Source organism: Ctenopharyngodon idella, chromosome 20 (genome assembly GCF_019924925.1).
Source record: "Ctenopharyngodon idella isolate HZGC_01 chromosome 20, HZGC01, whole genome shotgun sequence".
NCBI classification, from domain to species: domain Eukaryota; kingdom Metazoa; phylum Chordata; class Actinopteri; order Cypriniformes; family Xenocyprididae; genus Ctenopharyngodon; species Ctenopharyngodon idella.
This window is the reverse complement of record NC_067239.1, coordinates 31479740-31493779: the sequence shown is the minus strand read 5'-3', so window position 1 is coordinate 31493779 and position 14040 is coordinate 31479740. Positions and strand designations below refer to the sequence as shown.

The following is a 14040-nucleotide window of genomic DNA, read 5'->3' as shown; positions in this document are numbered from 1 at the left end:
TCACATAAAAATATCTTTATTAGTATGAAAAAAATACACATGCACAATGTGCAAAAGGCAATATACACAATCATACGCTCCTAAAAATATAGCTTCCACGTTGTTGTCTTTTTTGTTTGTTTTTTGCAGCAATGCCATAAAATAATAATTTTTGCTTCCCCAAAGAACCTTTCAGTGATCGTTTTTTAAAAGAACTGTTTTTTTTTCTTAATGTGAAGGACATTTAAAAATCTAAAGAACCTTTAAAGAACCTTTTGTAGAATGGAAATGTTTCATGAATGTTAAAGGTTCTTCATGGAACCATCGATGCCAATAAAGATAATTTATTTAGTCTGATTGTATACTAGACTTGTCTTGTGGTTTTGTCGGGACACTGGATCTTGTATCCCACTCTATACGCCTGCAGATACACACGCGCCTGGTTTATCCTGCAACCACAGAAAACAACACCACACATGACAGTAAGAGTAGTACACACTTATACATTTAAGAGAAAGTTTATGACTGTCAGGCAGGTATATGTATATTGTGTCAAAAGAGATTCTGCTATACCAGTTAAACCAATAATAAGCAATGTTGCAACTTGTTGCATTAATATACACTACCCTTAAAAAGTTTGGGATCAGTAAGATTTTTTTCTTTTTTTTTAAAGAAATGGATATTTTTAATAAGCAAGAACTGAAATGGAAATTGATCAAAAGTGACAGTAAGTACATGTGTGACTGACCTGTATTTAGTACAGAGTTGGACTCCCAGGGGTCCGCATCGGTCCACGTAACTCTCCCGAAAGCCTTTCCGCACCGCGCGGGCCATACTGACCACCGTAGTCACGACAGGACACGTGCTGAAACCCAAGAGGACGGGATGATGGTCTTTAATTCATTAACATGACGAGTGCTGTGTGTGTGTGTGTTTGTTCCCTTACAGTTTCTCACAGCGTATGCCGCTCGTCCCCGTCGGACACACACAGGTGTTCAGAGGGCCGCAGGCAGCACCATGTTGGCAGGGAGGAACACACGGCGTAGTGACAGCTGCACACACACACACACACACAATTACATGATCACACACTACATCAAAACACCACAGAATTAACAGAAGAATCACTGCAAATGAAACTGAAACTGAAAAAATGAATGTCATATGAATGATTCAATGATTAATGATGTCATAATGAAAGGATTATAATCATTAATGTTATGAATTTCTGTAAAGCTGTTTGAAACAAAAATAAAATAAAACTGAAAAATTGATGAGCGAATAATTAATGTCATAGTGAATTAATAAATGATAATAAATGACAGCACATATGAACAATCAGTGATGCCATAATGGATTATGAACATGAAAGAATGAATGAATGATTAATCAATTCTTAATGATTAATGTCAATCAATTAATGTTGCACTGATGACTTCTTCACTCAATAATAACAGCTATGTCATTGCGAATGAATTCATGAATGATGAAGCCATATTTGAAAAATTAATGAGTTATGAATTAATGAATTAAAATGAATTAATGAGGCTGTGATGAAAAAAGTTCTTCATAAATAAACGACATTGAATAATAATCTTGCGAGTGAGTGATGATGTTATGACGACTTGAGTGAATGAGGTCATGATAATGGATGATGTCACACTCCACGGAATACTGAATGATGTCATGATGGAATGAACGATGTCGTTCGGTCACATGCCCGTCTCGCAGAGGTTTCCGGTGAATCCATCCGCACACTGGCATCTGTTGAGTCCCACACACACACCACCGTTTTTACACGCCGACACACATCTGACGGGTTCTGAGGGGGAAAACACACACACACACACACACACACACACACACACACACACACATTTGTGACCTTCACTAGGACAAAATTGCATGATTCGGAAAATTAAACTCTTTACATTTTTACTTTTTTTGTCTACTTTACACTAGATTTTTTGATGTTTTTGAAAGAAGTCTCTTCTGCTCACCAAAGCTGCATTTATTTGATCAAAAATACAGTAAAAATTGTGAAATATTATTGCAATGTAAAATTACTGTTTTCTATGTGAATATATAGTTGATCAATGATCAAAGCTGAATTTTCAGCATCATTACTCCAGTCTTCAGTGTCACATGATCCTTCAGAAATCATTCTAATATGATGATTTGCTGCTCAAGAAACATTACATCCATATTATATTATATCAAGAAACAATGTTATTTACAAAAATAAAGCAATAGTAATAAATGTAAGTAATAAAGTAAATAAATACTGTTTTATTCTCATCGTTTTTATTTAAATGTAGTGTCAGGGGTTGGTTTAGTCATTAACATTAGCTTCATTCAAGATCAATATCAGTCTATGGTAGTCCTCATGTGCGTACATACATACTAAACCATATTTTGAATTATTTTAAAGTAAATAAAGTTGAGTTTTCTGTTAGGTTTAGGGTGTTGGTTAGAGTATTTGTAACTAGCTGTCTCTAAAAACAATAGAAGTCTATAATGTCCCCATTAAAATCATTTAGACAGCTAAGTAAACGTGTGTGTGTGTGTGTTTATGTGTGTGTGAGTGTGTTTGCTCACCTATCTGACAGCGAGCTCCTGTCCATGCGTCTGCGCAGCTGCAGGTGTTGATGTCCACACACCTCCCGCCGTTCACACACGGAGGAGAACACAGAGCTGCAAACACACACCTTCAGTGCACATATACAGAACATACTGCTTATAGAGGCCATATGATGAGATTTAAAAGATTTAAAAAATATTAAAAAGCATCATATGGCCTCTTTAAAATCACACATACTCACGGGTGAGACACTGCGGCCTGCTGTAGTCTGAGGGACACTGGCAGGTGTTCGGAGCGACGCACCGTCCACCGTTACCGCATGGCAGCTCACACACGGCTGAGACACACACACACACACACACATCATCAGTAGTGTTACAGTGTGTGTGTGTGTGTGAGATACGGTCATCCGTTACCTGTGTGACAGCCGTCGCCCGTCCAGCCCGGAGGACACAGACACACGTTCCACCTCATACAGGAGCCTCCATGAGCGCAGGGTGGAGAACACATGGCTGACACACACACACACAACAATAAACACATGAAACACATTTACACAATCTTCAAAAGTTTCAGATCAGTTTTTTTGAAAGAAATGAATGCTTTTATTTATCAACGATGCATTAAATTGATCAAAAGTGACAATGAAAACATTTATAATGTTGCAAAAGATTCTGTTTCAAATAAATGCTGTTCTTTTGAACTTTCTATTCATCAAATCATCATATTAGAATGATTTCTGAAGGATCATGTGACACTGAAGACTGGAGGAATGATGCTGAAAATTCAGCTTTGATCACAGAAATAAATTACACTTTCCTATATATTCATATAGAAAACAGCTAGTTTAAATAATAATAATATTTAATATTTTAATTAAATATATTTAGTATTTTTGATCAAATAAATGCAGCCTTGGTGAGCAGAAGAGACTTCTTTCAAAAGCAAAATTTTTGGCTTCATGGTGAAGGCAGTCCCAGAATGCACTATGACAAATTTTCAAATATTCTCAATACTTAAAAAGCGTCAATAAAATAGTTAAATCTAAGAAAACAGACATAACCATAAGCTGTTTTACAGTGTAACTGTCAGTCAAATGTGTAAAAACATTGTGTAAACATATTAGTGCATTAACATAAAATGTAAGTAATTTAAGTTCCCAAAAAAAATGACTATTGCAATACTATTACTGTACTGTAAAATAAAAAATGATTAATAAAAGTATTATTATTTATATATTTATTATTATTAAATAATCAAATTTTTAATTTACAGTATATTAATAGTATTGCAATATTCAATACTATTAATAATAATTTTTAATATCATTACAAATTTTATTTGATTAAATTACAGAAATTAAAATTAATCAAAGAAATTACTGCTGCAATAATATTATTGTACTATTAAAAAAGATTATTTCACAACAATACTAATGATAATCATTTTTACAGCACAACAGTCAAATTAATTTCTTAAGTCTTAATTTCTTTGCTTTCAAATGTTAAACCACGGAGCTTTTATTTTGGCGGAAAAAGCGCAGGGATCCCATAAAGCTTCTCTTTTGTTGACAACAGACTGATATACTGTCACAAAAGCAAAACTCTCAGATTTATGTAATTCATGTGTATCATATTTATATGGAAGTCTGTATGAAAATGTAAAAATCACATCCTGTTTCAGTATGTTTTGACCTCAAACACAGGACTGTTACCCGAGCATCCCGGTCCAGGGTATCCGGCCGGACAGTCACAGGTGTTCGGAGCGACACACACTCCAGAGTTCTGACAGGCAGGTTCACACACCGCTGGAAAAACACGTACAGTCATGAGGAGGGTTCATACGCATCAGTGTGTGTGTGTGTGTGTGTGAACAGCCGTGACTCACGTTGACATTTTGTCGGGTCGTCTTTCCGTGACTCAAAGCCCGAGCGACAGCTGCAATTAAAACCGCCAGCGTGATTCACACACACCTGCTCACAGCCGCCGCTAAAACTCACACACTCGTCCACATCTGCAGAGAGAGAGAGACGTTACTCACCACATCAGCTGACGAGAAAGCCAAAGTCTAAAACATTATTATTTTATTACAACTACTTAGTATTATTATTATTATTATTATTATTATTACAAATGTTGTTTTTATTTTATTAAATTATAAAAAAATTAATAAATCAATAAATAAATTACTATTGCAATACTGTTACCATACTGTAAAATACAAATTAAATATTTAATAATAATAATAATAATTATTATTATTATTACAATTATTATGATTATTATTAGACATTATTTTTTTTAAAAATTTTACATTACATTTTAAAAATGAACCAAATCAATAAATAAATTACTATTATCATACTGTAAAATAAAAACTTTAGCATTTAATAATAATAGTTGCAATTATTATTACAAATGATGTTTTTATTTTATTACAATACAAAAATTAAACAAATCAATCAAGAAATTACTATTGCAATATTATTACCGTACTGAAAAATGACAACTGAGTACTGAATAATAATAATAATAATTATTATTATTAAAAAATGTATTGTTATAAAAAAACAACTTCATAAAGAAATTAGTATTATTATAGTATATTGTATAATGTAATTACTAATACTGTTATTGTACTGTAAAATAGAAAATAGTATTTAATAATAATAATAATAATTAACATTTTTATTACAAATGTTGTTTTTATTTTATTAAAATATTATGTATATATATATATATATAAAATTTACATATAAAATATTAATATTTTATATATAAAATTAAACAAATCAATGAAGAAATTACTATTGCAATACTTTTACCATACTGAAAAATAACATTTGCGTACTTAATAAGAATAAGAATTACTATTATTAAAAGTGTTCTTTTTATTTTATTAAATTATAATAAATCACTAGAAAGAAAGAAATTACTACTTAATACTAATAATATTAATACTAATAATATTATAGTTCTGTAAAACAGAAACAGAAAATGGGAATTTGACAAAAACAGTAAAATTGCAGTACTATTATTAATGGCTGTATTAATTTCTTTGCTTTCAAACATTAAACCACAGAGCTTTTATTTTGGCGGAAAAATGCAGAGAGCCATTAAAGCTTCTCTTTTGTTGACAACAGATGGATATAGAGTCACAAAACAACAAAAAATCTCAGATTTATGTAATTCATGCGGATCATATTTATACAGAAATCTGTGTAAATACAGAAAAATCCCATCCCTGCTGCTCTTATTGCTGTCAGTGTTTTTTGGTGTTTTACCGTCACAGGTTCTTTGGTCGGCGTTCAGCTCCCATCCTGCCCTGCAGCTGCAGTGGACGTGACCTTCTGCCCCCAGAGAGCAGATATGATCACATCCACCGTTCCTCAGCGCACACGACGTCACGTCTGCCGGGAGGGAGAGAGAGAGACGCACACATACGTTACTTATCAAAATGAAGCATGCAAAACAATGAACACACACTTCACAGCACACGTGTGTGTCACGCACTGACGCAGGTGGAGTTGCGCTGGTCCAGCAGCAGAGGGAAGGGACAGTGACACGTGTGACCGCCTGCTGTGTTCGTGCACTCGTGAGAACAGCCTCCGTTCTGTAGTTTACACTCGTCGATGTCTATAACACACACACACACACACACACACACACACACACACACACACACACACACACACAGATGTCAGTGAACAGGAGAAAATCTGCTCCAGAACCGAAAACAGACTCTTTAAATAAATAAATGAATTATTCATATAAATAAACTGTACAGTACTATAATGACTTAGTAGAAAAAAATGAACAATGTAGCAATAGAAATGACACATTTTTCAAACAATATTTTACACATATTTATGATATTAATTTTTCACAATATAAATTGAGTCTGCTAGGGAATACTAGTGGGTCCATAGAAAAGAGTAAAACTGAAATAAATAAATAAATAAATAAAGATTAAAATAATTATTAAAATAAATAAATACAAAATAAATATATTTAATAAATAAATAAATAAGATTAAAATAATTATTAAAATAAATAAAAAATAAATACATTAAATAAATAAATAAGATTAAAATAATTATTAAAATAAAGACAAAATAAATACATTAAATAAATAAATAAATAAACAGTCCAGTACTATAGTGAATAGGAAAAAAAGTAATAATGTAACATAATAGAAAGAAAATATTAAATATTTTCCAAATAATATTTTAAACATATTTATAATATAATTTTTTTTTTACAGTATAAATAGGGAATAATAGGGAGTAAAACTGAAATAAATAAATAAATTTAATTAAATAAATAAATAATCTAACAGTACAGTACTATAGTAAGTAGGAAAAAAGTACTACATATTTTATTAAATAATTTTAATAAGTATTAAATAGTAAGTGTTAAGTATTAAATATTTTCCTAATAATATTTTACACATATTTATAATATAATTATTTTCACAGTATAAATTGGGTCTGATAGGGAATACTAGGGGGTCCATAGAAAAAATAAAATAAAACAGAAAATAAAACAAAACAAAATAAATAAATATTAGATTAAACTAAATAAATAAATTATCGAACTGTACAGTACTATTGTGGATAGAAAACATGTAATAACATAACATAATAGAATTTTTTTTTCCCAAATAATATTTTTATAATATTACATTTATAATATTAATTTTAAATTGGGTTAGTTAAGTATAATTAAGTATAAATTGAGTGTTTAGAATGGGGGTCCCTCGAACGAGGATGATCATATCAGGTGATCTGTGTCATCTGAAAGATTGAGAACTGCTTTAACTGACCGTGATGTGAGATTTAAGGGCACTGACCCACACAGCTGTGTCCATCGATGTGCAGCTGGTACCCTCGCCGGCACGAGCAGAGGAACGAACCCAGTGTGTTCGTGCAGGTCTGTTCACATGTGTCATTACGGCTCACACACTCGTCCACATCTACACACACACACACACACACTTCAGTTTCTGTGTGCACGCTGGTCATTTAGTCCATTGTGCATCACTTACACTGGCTTAAATATAATATCTTAAATATATACATGTATATCTACGTGTTTATAAATACAAAATAAATATGCATGGTACACACACATATATTATGTAAACACAAACTTTTATTCTGGATGCGATTAATCATGATTAATCGTTAAAACAGCCCTAAATACATGTAGTTATTTATTATTACTCACTACTTAAATGTATAATTACACTCTAATACTGTAAACCCTAATGCTAAAAAAATTAAAACAAACTTAAATTAAACAAATTAGTTCAGTCAAATGAACTTTTATGAGTATTTAGAACTTTCTTTTTCTTTCAAGTTCACAGAACTGATATATTTTAGGTAAACTGAATTGTTTCATTGTTTTGAGTTTTATGAACTTATTTCTTTTAATTTAGACGAACTTAAGTTCAACTGAAACTGGGCTGGGATTTCTATTTCCCAGCATGCTTTGCCCATGGCACTCGAAAGGGAGAGTAATTGCTAAAATTAAGTGTTATATAATGTTTTTTTGTGCAAGATTAATATTAAGTTGGAGATTTAGTAGTGTTTAATGCTATGTTATGCTAATTGAGAAGAGTTTCTGTTAATTCGCCTCAAATTTTTTGAGTTTTGCCAACTTATCCGGGTTTACAGTGTAAAATAAAGTGTAACTATTAATTTTCATAAATGTGAATCACATGTATCTGAGTGTAATGAAACTAAAACTGAAATTAAAGTGAATTCAACCGAACTGAACTGAACGGACTTTTAAATGCAAGTTTGACTGAACAAACAGAAGTGAACTGAGCTGAGCGCGGCGTGTCAGCAGTGTGTGTCTGTACCTGTACAGTTGTGTCCATCTGCAGTGGTTGTGTATCCGGTGCTGCAGCGGCAGCTGTACGTTCCCGGCTGGTTTGTGCAGTCGTGTTCACAGAGTCCGTTATCCTGAGCGCACTCGTCCACATCTGAACAAGCCAAAGACACGAGCGACATCATCCTTCAGCGTTAGCGATGCTAACCATTAATCGACGATAATAACTTGATAAAACTTATCGATGGTTGATTTAGCAATATCATCATTAGAGTGTGTAGTTTTGAGGTACGCAAAACACGTGCAGCAAACACACGAGGAAAAATTAAAGGAATTATATTTTGCTGATAATTTACTCACCACCATGTCATCCAAGATGTTTATGTCTTTCTTTCTTCAGTGGAAAAGAAATTAAGGTTTTTGAGGAAAACATTCCAGGATTTTTCTCCATATAGTGGACTTCACTGGGGTTCAACGGGTTGAAGGTTCAAATGTCAGTTTCAAAGAGCTCTACATGATCCCAGACGAGGAATAAGAGTCTTATCTAGAGAAACCATCGGCCATTTTCTAAAAAAATTAAATGTTATATACTTTTTAACCACAAATGCTCATCTTGCACTGCTCTGTGATGCTCCACGCATTACGTAATCACGTTGGAAAGGTCACGTGTGATGTAGGTGGTGTGACCTTTCCAACGTTATTACGTAATGTGTGGCACATCACAGAGCAGTGCAAGATGAGCATTTGTGGTTAAAAAGTGTATTTTTTTTTTTTTTTTTAGAAAATGACGATTGTTTCTCTAGATAAGACTCTTATTCCTCGTCTGGGATCATGTAGAGCTCTTTGAAGCTGCACTGAAACTGACATTTGGACCTTCAACCTGTTGAACCCCAGTGAAGTCCACTATATGGAGAAAAATCCTGGAATGTTTTCCTCAAAAACCTTCATTTCTTTTCGGCTGAAGAAAGAAAGACATAAACATCTTGGATGACATGGGGGTGAGTAAATTATCAGGAAATTTTAATTCTGAAGTGAACTAATCCTTCAAGTAACTTCGGATTAAATAGTTTAAGGTTAAAGGGATAGTTCACCCAAAAATGAAAATTTGATGTTTATCTGCTTACCTCCAGGGCATCCAAGATGTAGGTGACTTTGTTTCTTCAGTAGAACACAAATGATGATTTTTAACTCCAACCGTTGCGGTCTGTCAGTCGTATAATGCATGGCAATGGGAACTTCGTCTATAAGAGTAAAAAAAACATGCACAGACAAATTCAAATTAAACCCTGCGGCTCGTGACGACACATTGATGTCCTAAGACACGAAACGATCAGTTTGTGCGAGAAACCGAACAGTATTTATATAATTTTTTACCACTATGTCCAACTGCCTTGAGCATCTGGTTGTTGAGGTCTGAACGCGCTCTGATGACGGAAGTGATCGCTCGCACTCATTGACGTATAAGCGCAAGACATCACTTCCATCATCAGAGTGCGTTTTTAGACCTCACACACCGGATGCTCAAGGCAGTTGGACATAGTGGTGTATTAAAGGTAAAAAATGATATAAATACTGTTCGGTTTCTCGCACAAACTGATCGTTTCGTGTCTTAGGACATCAATGTGTCGTCACGAGCCGCAGGGTTTAATTTGGATTTGTCTGTGCATGTTTTTTTTTACTCTTATAGACGAAGTTCCCATTAACATGCATTATACGACTGACAGACCGCAACGGTTGGAGTTAAAAATCATCATTTGTGTTCTACTGAAGAAACGAAGTCACCTACATCTTGGATGCCCTGGAGGTAAGCAGATAAACATCACATTTTCATTTTTGGGTGAACTATCCCTTTAACAATTAATCGTTTAATTTAAGCAATGATAGATTGTTATCTAAATTGACATCCCTATTCAGCATCATCATCATCATCGGTCTCCATGGATCCGGGATCAGATCCCACACTGACCGTAGCAGGAGTGTCCGTCTCCGCTGTATCCCTGATGACACTGACAGAAATATGAGCCGATGATGTTCCCGCAGCGAGCGTTGGCGTCACAGCCGTGATCCCCGGTCAAACACTCGTTTATGTCTGCGTGAACACATCAGTGTGGGTTTAATATCACAGAGATTCTGGTAACGCTTTACAATAAGCTCTCATTAACTAACATGAAGAGTGAGCAATATATTTTACAGCATTTATTAATCTTTGTTAATGTGGGTCATTAAAAATGTTCATGTTCATGTTAGTTCACTGTGCATTAACTAACGTAAACAGATCTTATTAGTAAATGTTGAGATTTAACATTAAGATTATTAAATGCTGTATAAGTATTGTTCATTGTTAGTTCATGTTAACTAATGTTCACAAATGAAACATTATTGTAAAGTGTTACTGAGATACTTTATTAATAGCTTGAATTGACCGTTCTCAAAGACCCGCCCCCTTTAGTTACTGTTGCTACGTCTGACAAGCCATGCCGATCTCTCGCGACACATCATGTTCTCACGCAGTGAAAAATACATCGCGGAGCAAAGAGGAAACTGACAACACGTCGACAGACAAGACAGAGCAGGTTACTTTTGATATGAAACAAAGTCTCAAATTTTTTAATTTTTAAAGAAATTTAAACAATAAATACTGTTTTGTAGCTCTTTAATATGTCGTGACAGATGCTGTAGCGCCTCAGATCAAGCGGCTCGTGAACCGATCATCTCCTCCTACTAGTTCATTTACAGCATCAAATAAACATGAATGAACATCAGAAGGAATGTCGTTTCAATCGCGGAAAGACTGTCAGTACACACCATTTTTCAAGTTCAAGTCCACCTACATTAATCTGCTAACTCCCTGACTGCTTTGTCGGACAAAATGGTGGATTCGGCGTTATGATTGGTTAGATCGCCTGTCAATCAAACTCCTGGCGAAAGGTCAATTAGCTTTTATTTTTATATTTTCCTTTTTCTTTTAATTTTTGTTAAAGTTTTAATCATTTAGCTGTGTTTTTGTCATTTTTATTGTGTCTATATAGTTTTTATTAATTTTTATTTTAGTTTTAGTTATTTTAGTACATCAAGTTAAACTAAATGAAAATTAAAAATGTTTGCTTGGCAAATAAATAAGTCAATTAAAAAAAAAATATTTTATTTCATTTCAGTTAACATTTAAGTAACAAAAATGTATTTTTATGGTTTTAGTTCTATTTAACTATAATAACTCTGATCAGATTACAAACCCCTTTGGCCGAAAACTTTATTATAAAAAGTTAATATTTCAATAATTAATCAACACATTTGTTCACAGTTCTCTAGTAAACAAATAAATGATTTAATCATTTTTAGTATTATTTTATTTTGTTTTAATCGACTTTAATTATTGAATTACTGAATTATTTTAATTTTACATTTTAAGACTTAATTAAAACCACAGACCCTGCATAAGATGGAACTGTGATGTCACTCACCTGTGCAGTGTGTGCCGTTACCACGGTAACCGTGCTGACACACACACCTGTAACTGCCCAGTGTGTTCTCACACTCCCCTCGACCGACACACACGCGCTGCTCCTCCACACACTCATCCACATCTGCACAACAGCACATTACTCATGTACAAATCAACAGAAACGCAGCTGAAATCAGACTCTTAAAGGGTTTACACTGACTGCACACTAAAAATCTATCAAATAATGTGGTTAAGTTCAGCATGCATTTAATTATATTAGTAGTTAATCATGGGGAAACATATAAATGAAAGTTTTCTGAGAATGATGTCTGAAGAGAGATGAGGAGAACAAACACGGACAGACTCAAAATGCAGCATAATGGATGAGTTCAGCAGCTACCTTCACATATAAGAAAACCTCGGCACAGACCACCTGAGAGACAGACAGAAGCTGGTTAACAACAGCCAAAGCTTGAACAGACGCAAACATGGCTCAATGATGAGACATCCTTGATGTTACACTTATTAATTTATTCAAAAATACACAAAAAAAAATGGGATTCTTATTTTCAATTTCTGAGTTAAAGGGTTAGTTCACCCAAAAATGAATTTCTGTCATTAATTACACACCCTCATGTCGTTCCACACCCGTAAGACCTTTGTTCATCTTCAGAACACAAATTAAGATATTTTTGATAAAATCCGATGGCTCAGTGAGGCCTGCATTGAGAGCAAGATAATCTGAGCGTGTATCAAACTGCTAAAGTCACGCCCCCCAGTGGTGAACCACTGAAATTACGAAACACTTATGTCGTAAGGAAGCCTTGTTTACTGAAATTTGATACACGTTCCGAACCACTGATTCGAAACAAAAGATTCGTAAAGCTTCGAAGCTTCATGAAGCAGTGCTTTATTGTAGATATTGTTGAATAAAGTAATTATTTTGTTTTTTTTGGCGCACAAAAAATATTCTTGTCACTTCATAACATTAAGGTTGAACCACTGTAGTCACATGAACTGTTTTAAATATGTCTTTCTGGGCATTGAAAGTGTTAATCATCTTGCTGTCAATGCAGGCCTCACTGAGCCATCGGATTTTATCAAAAATATCTTAATTTGTGTTCTGAAGATGAACAAAGGTCTTACGGGTGTGGAACGACATGAGGGTGAGTAATTAATGATATAATTTTCATTTTTGGGTGAACTAACCCAAAAGGCTGCGTCCGAAATCGCATACTCTCTTGAGTAGGTACTTGTTTTAACAAGTAATCACTTCACGACTGCTAAAAAACTACATTATATATAATGAATGTGTGTAGTATGAATGTAGTCTAAATGTATTACATTCGCCATGTTGTCATTATTATGTGACCTACCAGCGTACCTTCACTGCCATTCACAAATCCTCTCCCGTGGCCTCATGGGATGGTAAAGTGTCCATCGTATGCACACTTCAGAATTTTGCCGGAAGTAGTAGGTCGTCCGGGGACTTTTTGCCTACTCTTTACTGTAAATTTGGACACACTTTTTTGCTTACTATATAGTAGGGAAGTATGCGATTTCAGACACATCCCAAGTGTGGAATATTGGACACTTCACGCACTCAACTGTCACTTTAATTACGTAGCAAAGGGGGAGAGGCATCAGACTCTGATGATGAATGACAAAATAACCGTATAAAATTCATACAATACACGGTTGAGTGCATAGTGTGTCATTTGGGATGCAACTATAGTCATCATTACCTGATTCTAGATACAGAAACACCACAGACAGAGCAAATGATAAAGCAGCGCAAGACATAAGGGTTAATACAACGACCACAGACAGACATACACACAGACACGCACCGACACACGCGGCCCGGTCCTCTCTGAATCCAGCCTGACACACACACGTGTAGCTTCCTTCTGTGTTCACACACACGTTACCCAGTTCCCTCCGGCAGCTCTCCTCGAAATTACACTCGTCAATGTCTGCGGAGACAGAGAAGAGTGTTTAAACATTCGTCTAATATTCACACTGTAATTAAACTCGTGATGTGCAAAACTGAAACCATGAAAAAACGTTTTTGTTATAAATGTTAACTCTTTTCCCGCCTGTGTTAGATGGAGTAGATCGAGTCCATCAACAAACTCAAAGCTTCACAGTTGTTTCCTCTTCATGGGTTCGATATTTCATTCAGTAACGTTAGGCAGTTTTGA

The 14040-nt window shown here is 34.4% G+C and overlaps 1 protein-coding gene across 1 annotated transcript in view; it reads right to left on the bottom strand.

Moving 5' to 3' along the window:
* Positions 1-14040, bottom strand: part of si:ch211-221n20.8 (multiple epidermal growth factor-like domains protein 6) — an 18519-nt gene continuing 4479 nt past the window's right edge. Inside the window, exons 6-22 of the mRNA XM_051875929.1 lie at positions 13687-13812; positions 12237-12269; positions 11856-11978; positions 10361-10483; positions 8426-8548; positions 7412-7534; positions 6073-6195; positions 5844-5969; positions 4448-4573; positions 4275-4367; positions 2977-3072; positions 2802-2897; positions 2578-2673; positions 1700-1801; positions 926-1031; positions 728-844; positions 1-428 (exon numbers count right to left, since the gene is read on the bottom strand). Coding sequence (XP_051731889.1) covers positions 344-428; positions 728-844; positions 926-1031; positions 1700-1801; positions 2578-2673; positions 2802-2897; positions 2977-3072; positions 4275-4367; positions 4448-4573; positions 5844-5969; positions 6073-6195; positions 7412-7534; positions 8426-8548; positions 10361-10483; positions 11856-11978; positions 12237-12269; positions 13687-13812 — 1817 coding nt within the window. The 3' untranslated portion in view covers positions 1-343. The remainder of the gene's footprint in view (positions 429-727; positions 845-925; positions 1032-1699; positions 1802-2577; positions 2674-2801; positions 2898-2976; positions 3073-4274; positions 4368-4447; positions 4574-5843; positions 5970-6072; positions 6196-7411; positions 7535-8425; positions 8549-10360; positions 10484-11855; positions 11979-12236; positions 12270-13686; positions 13813-14040) is intronic.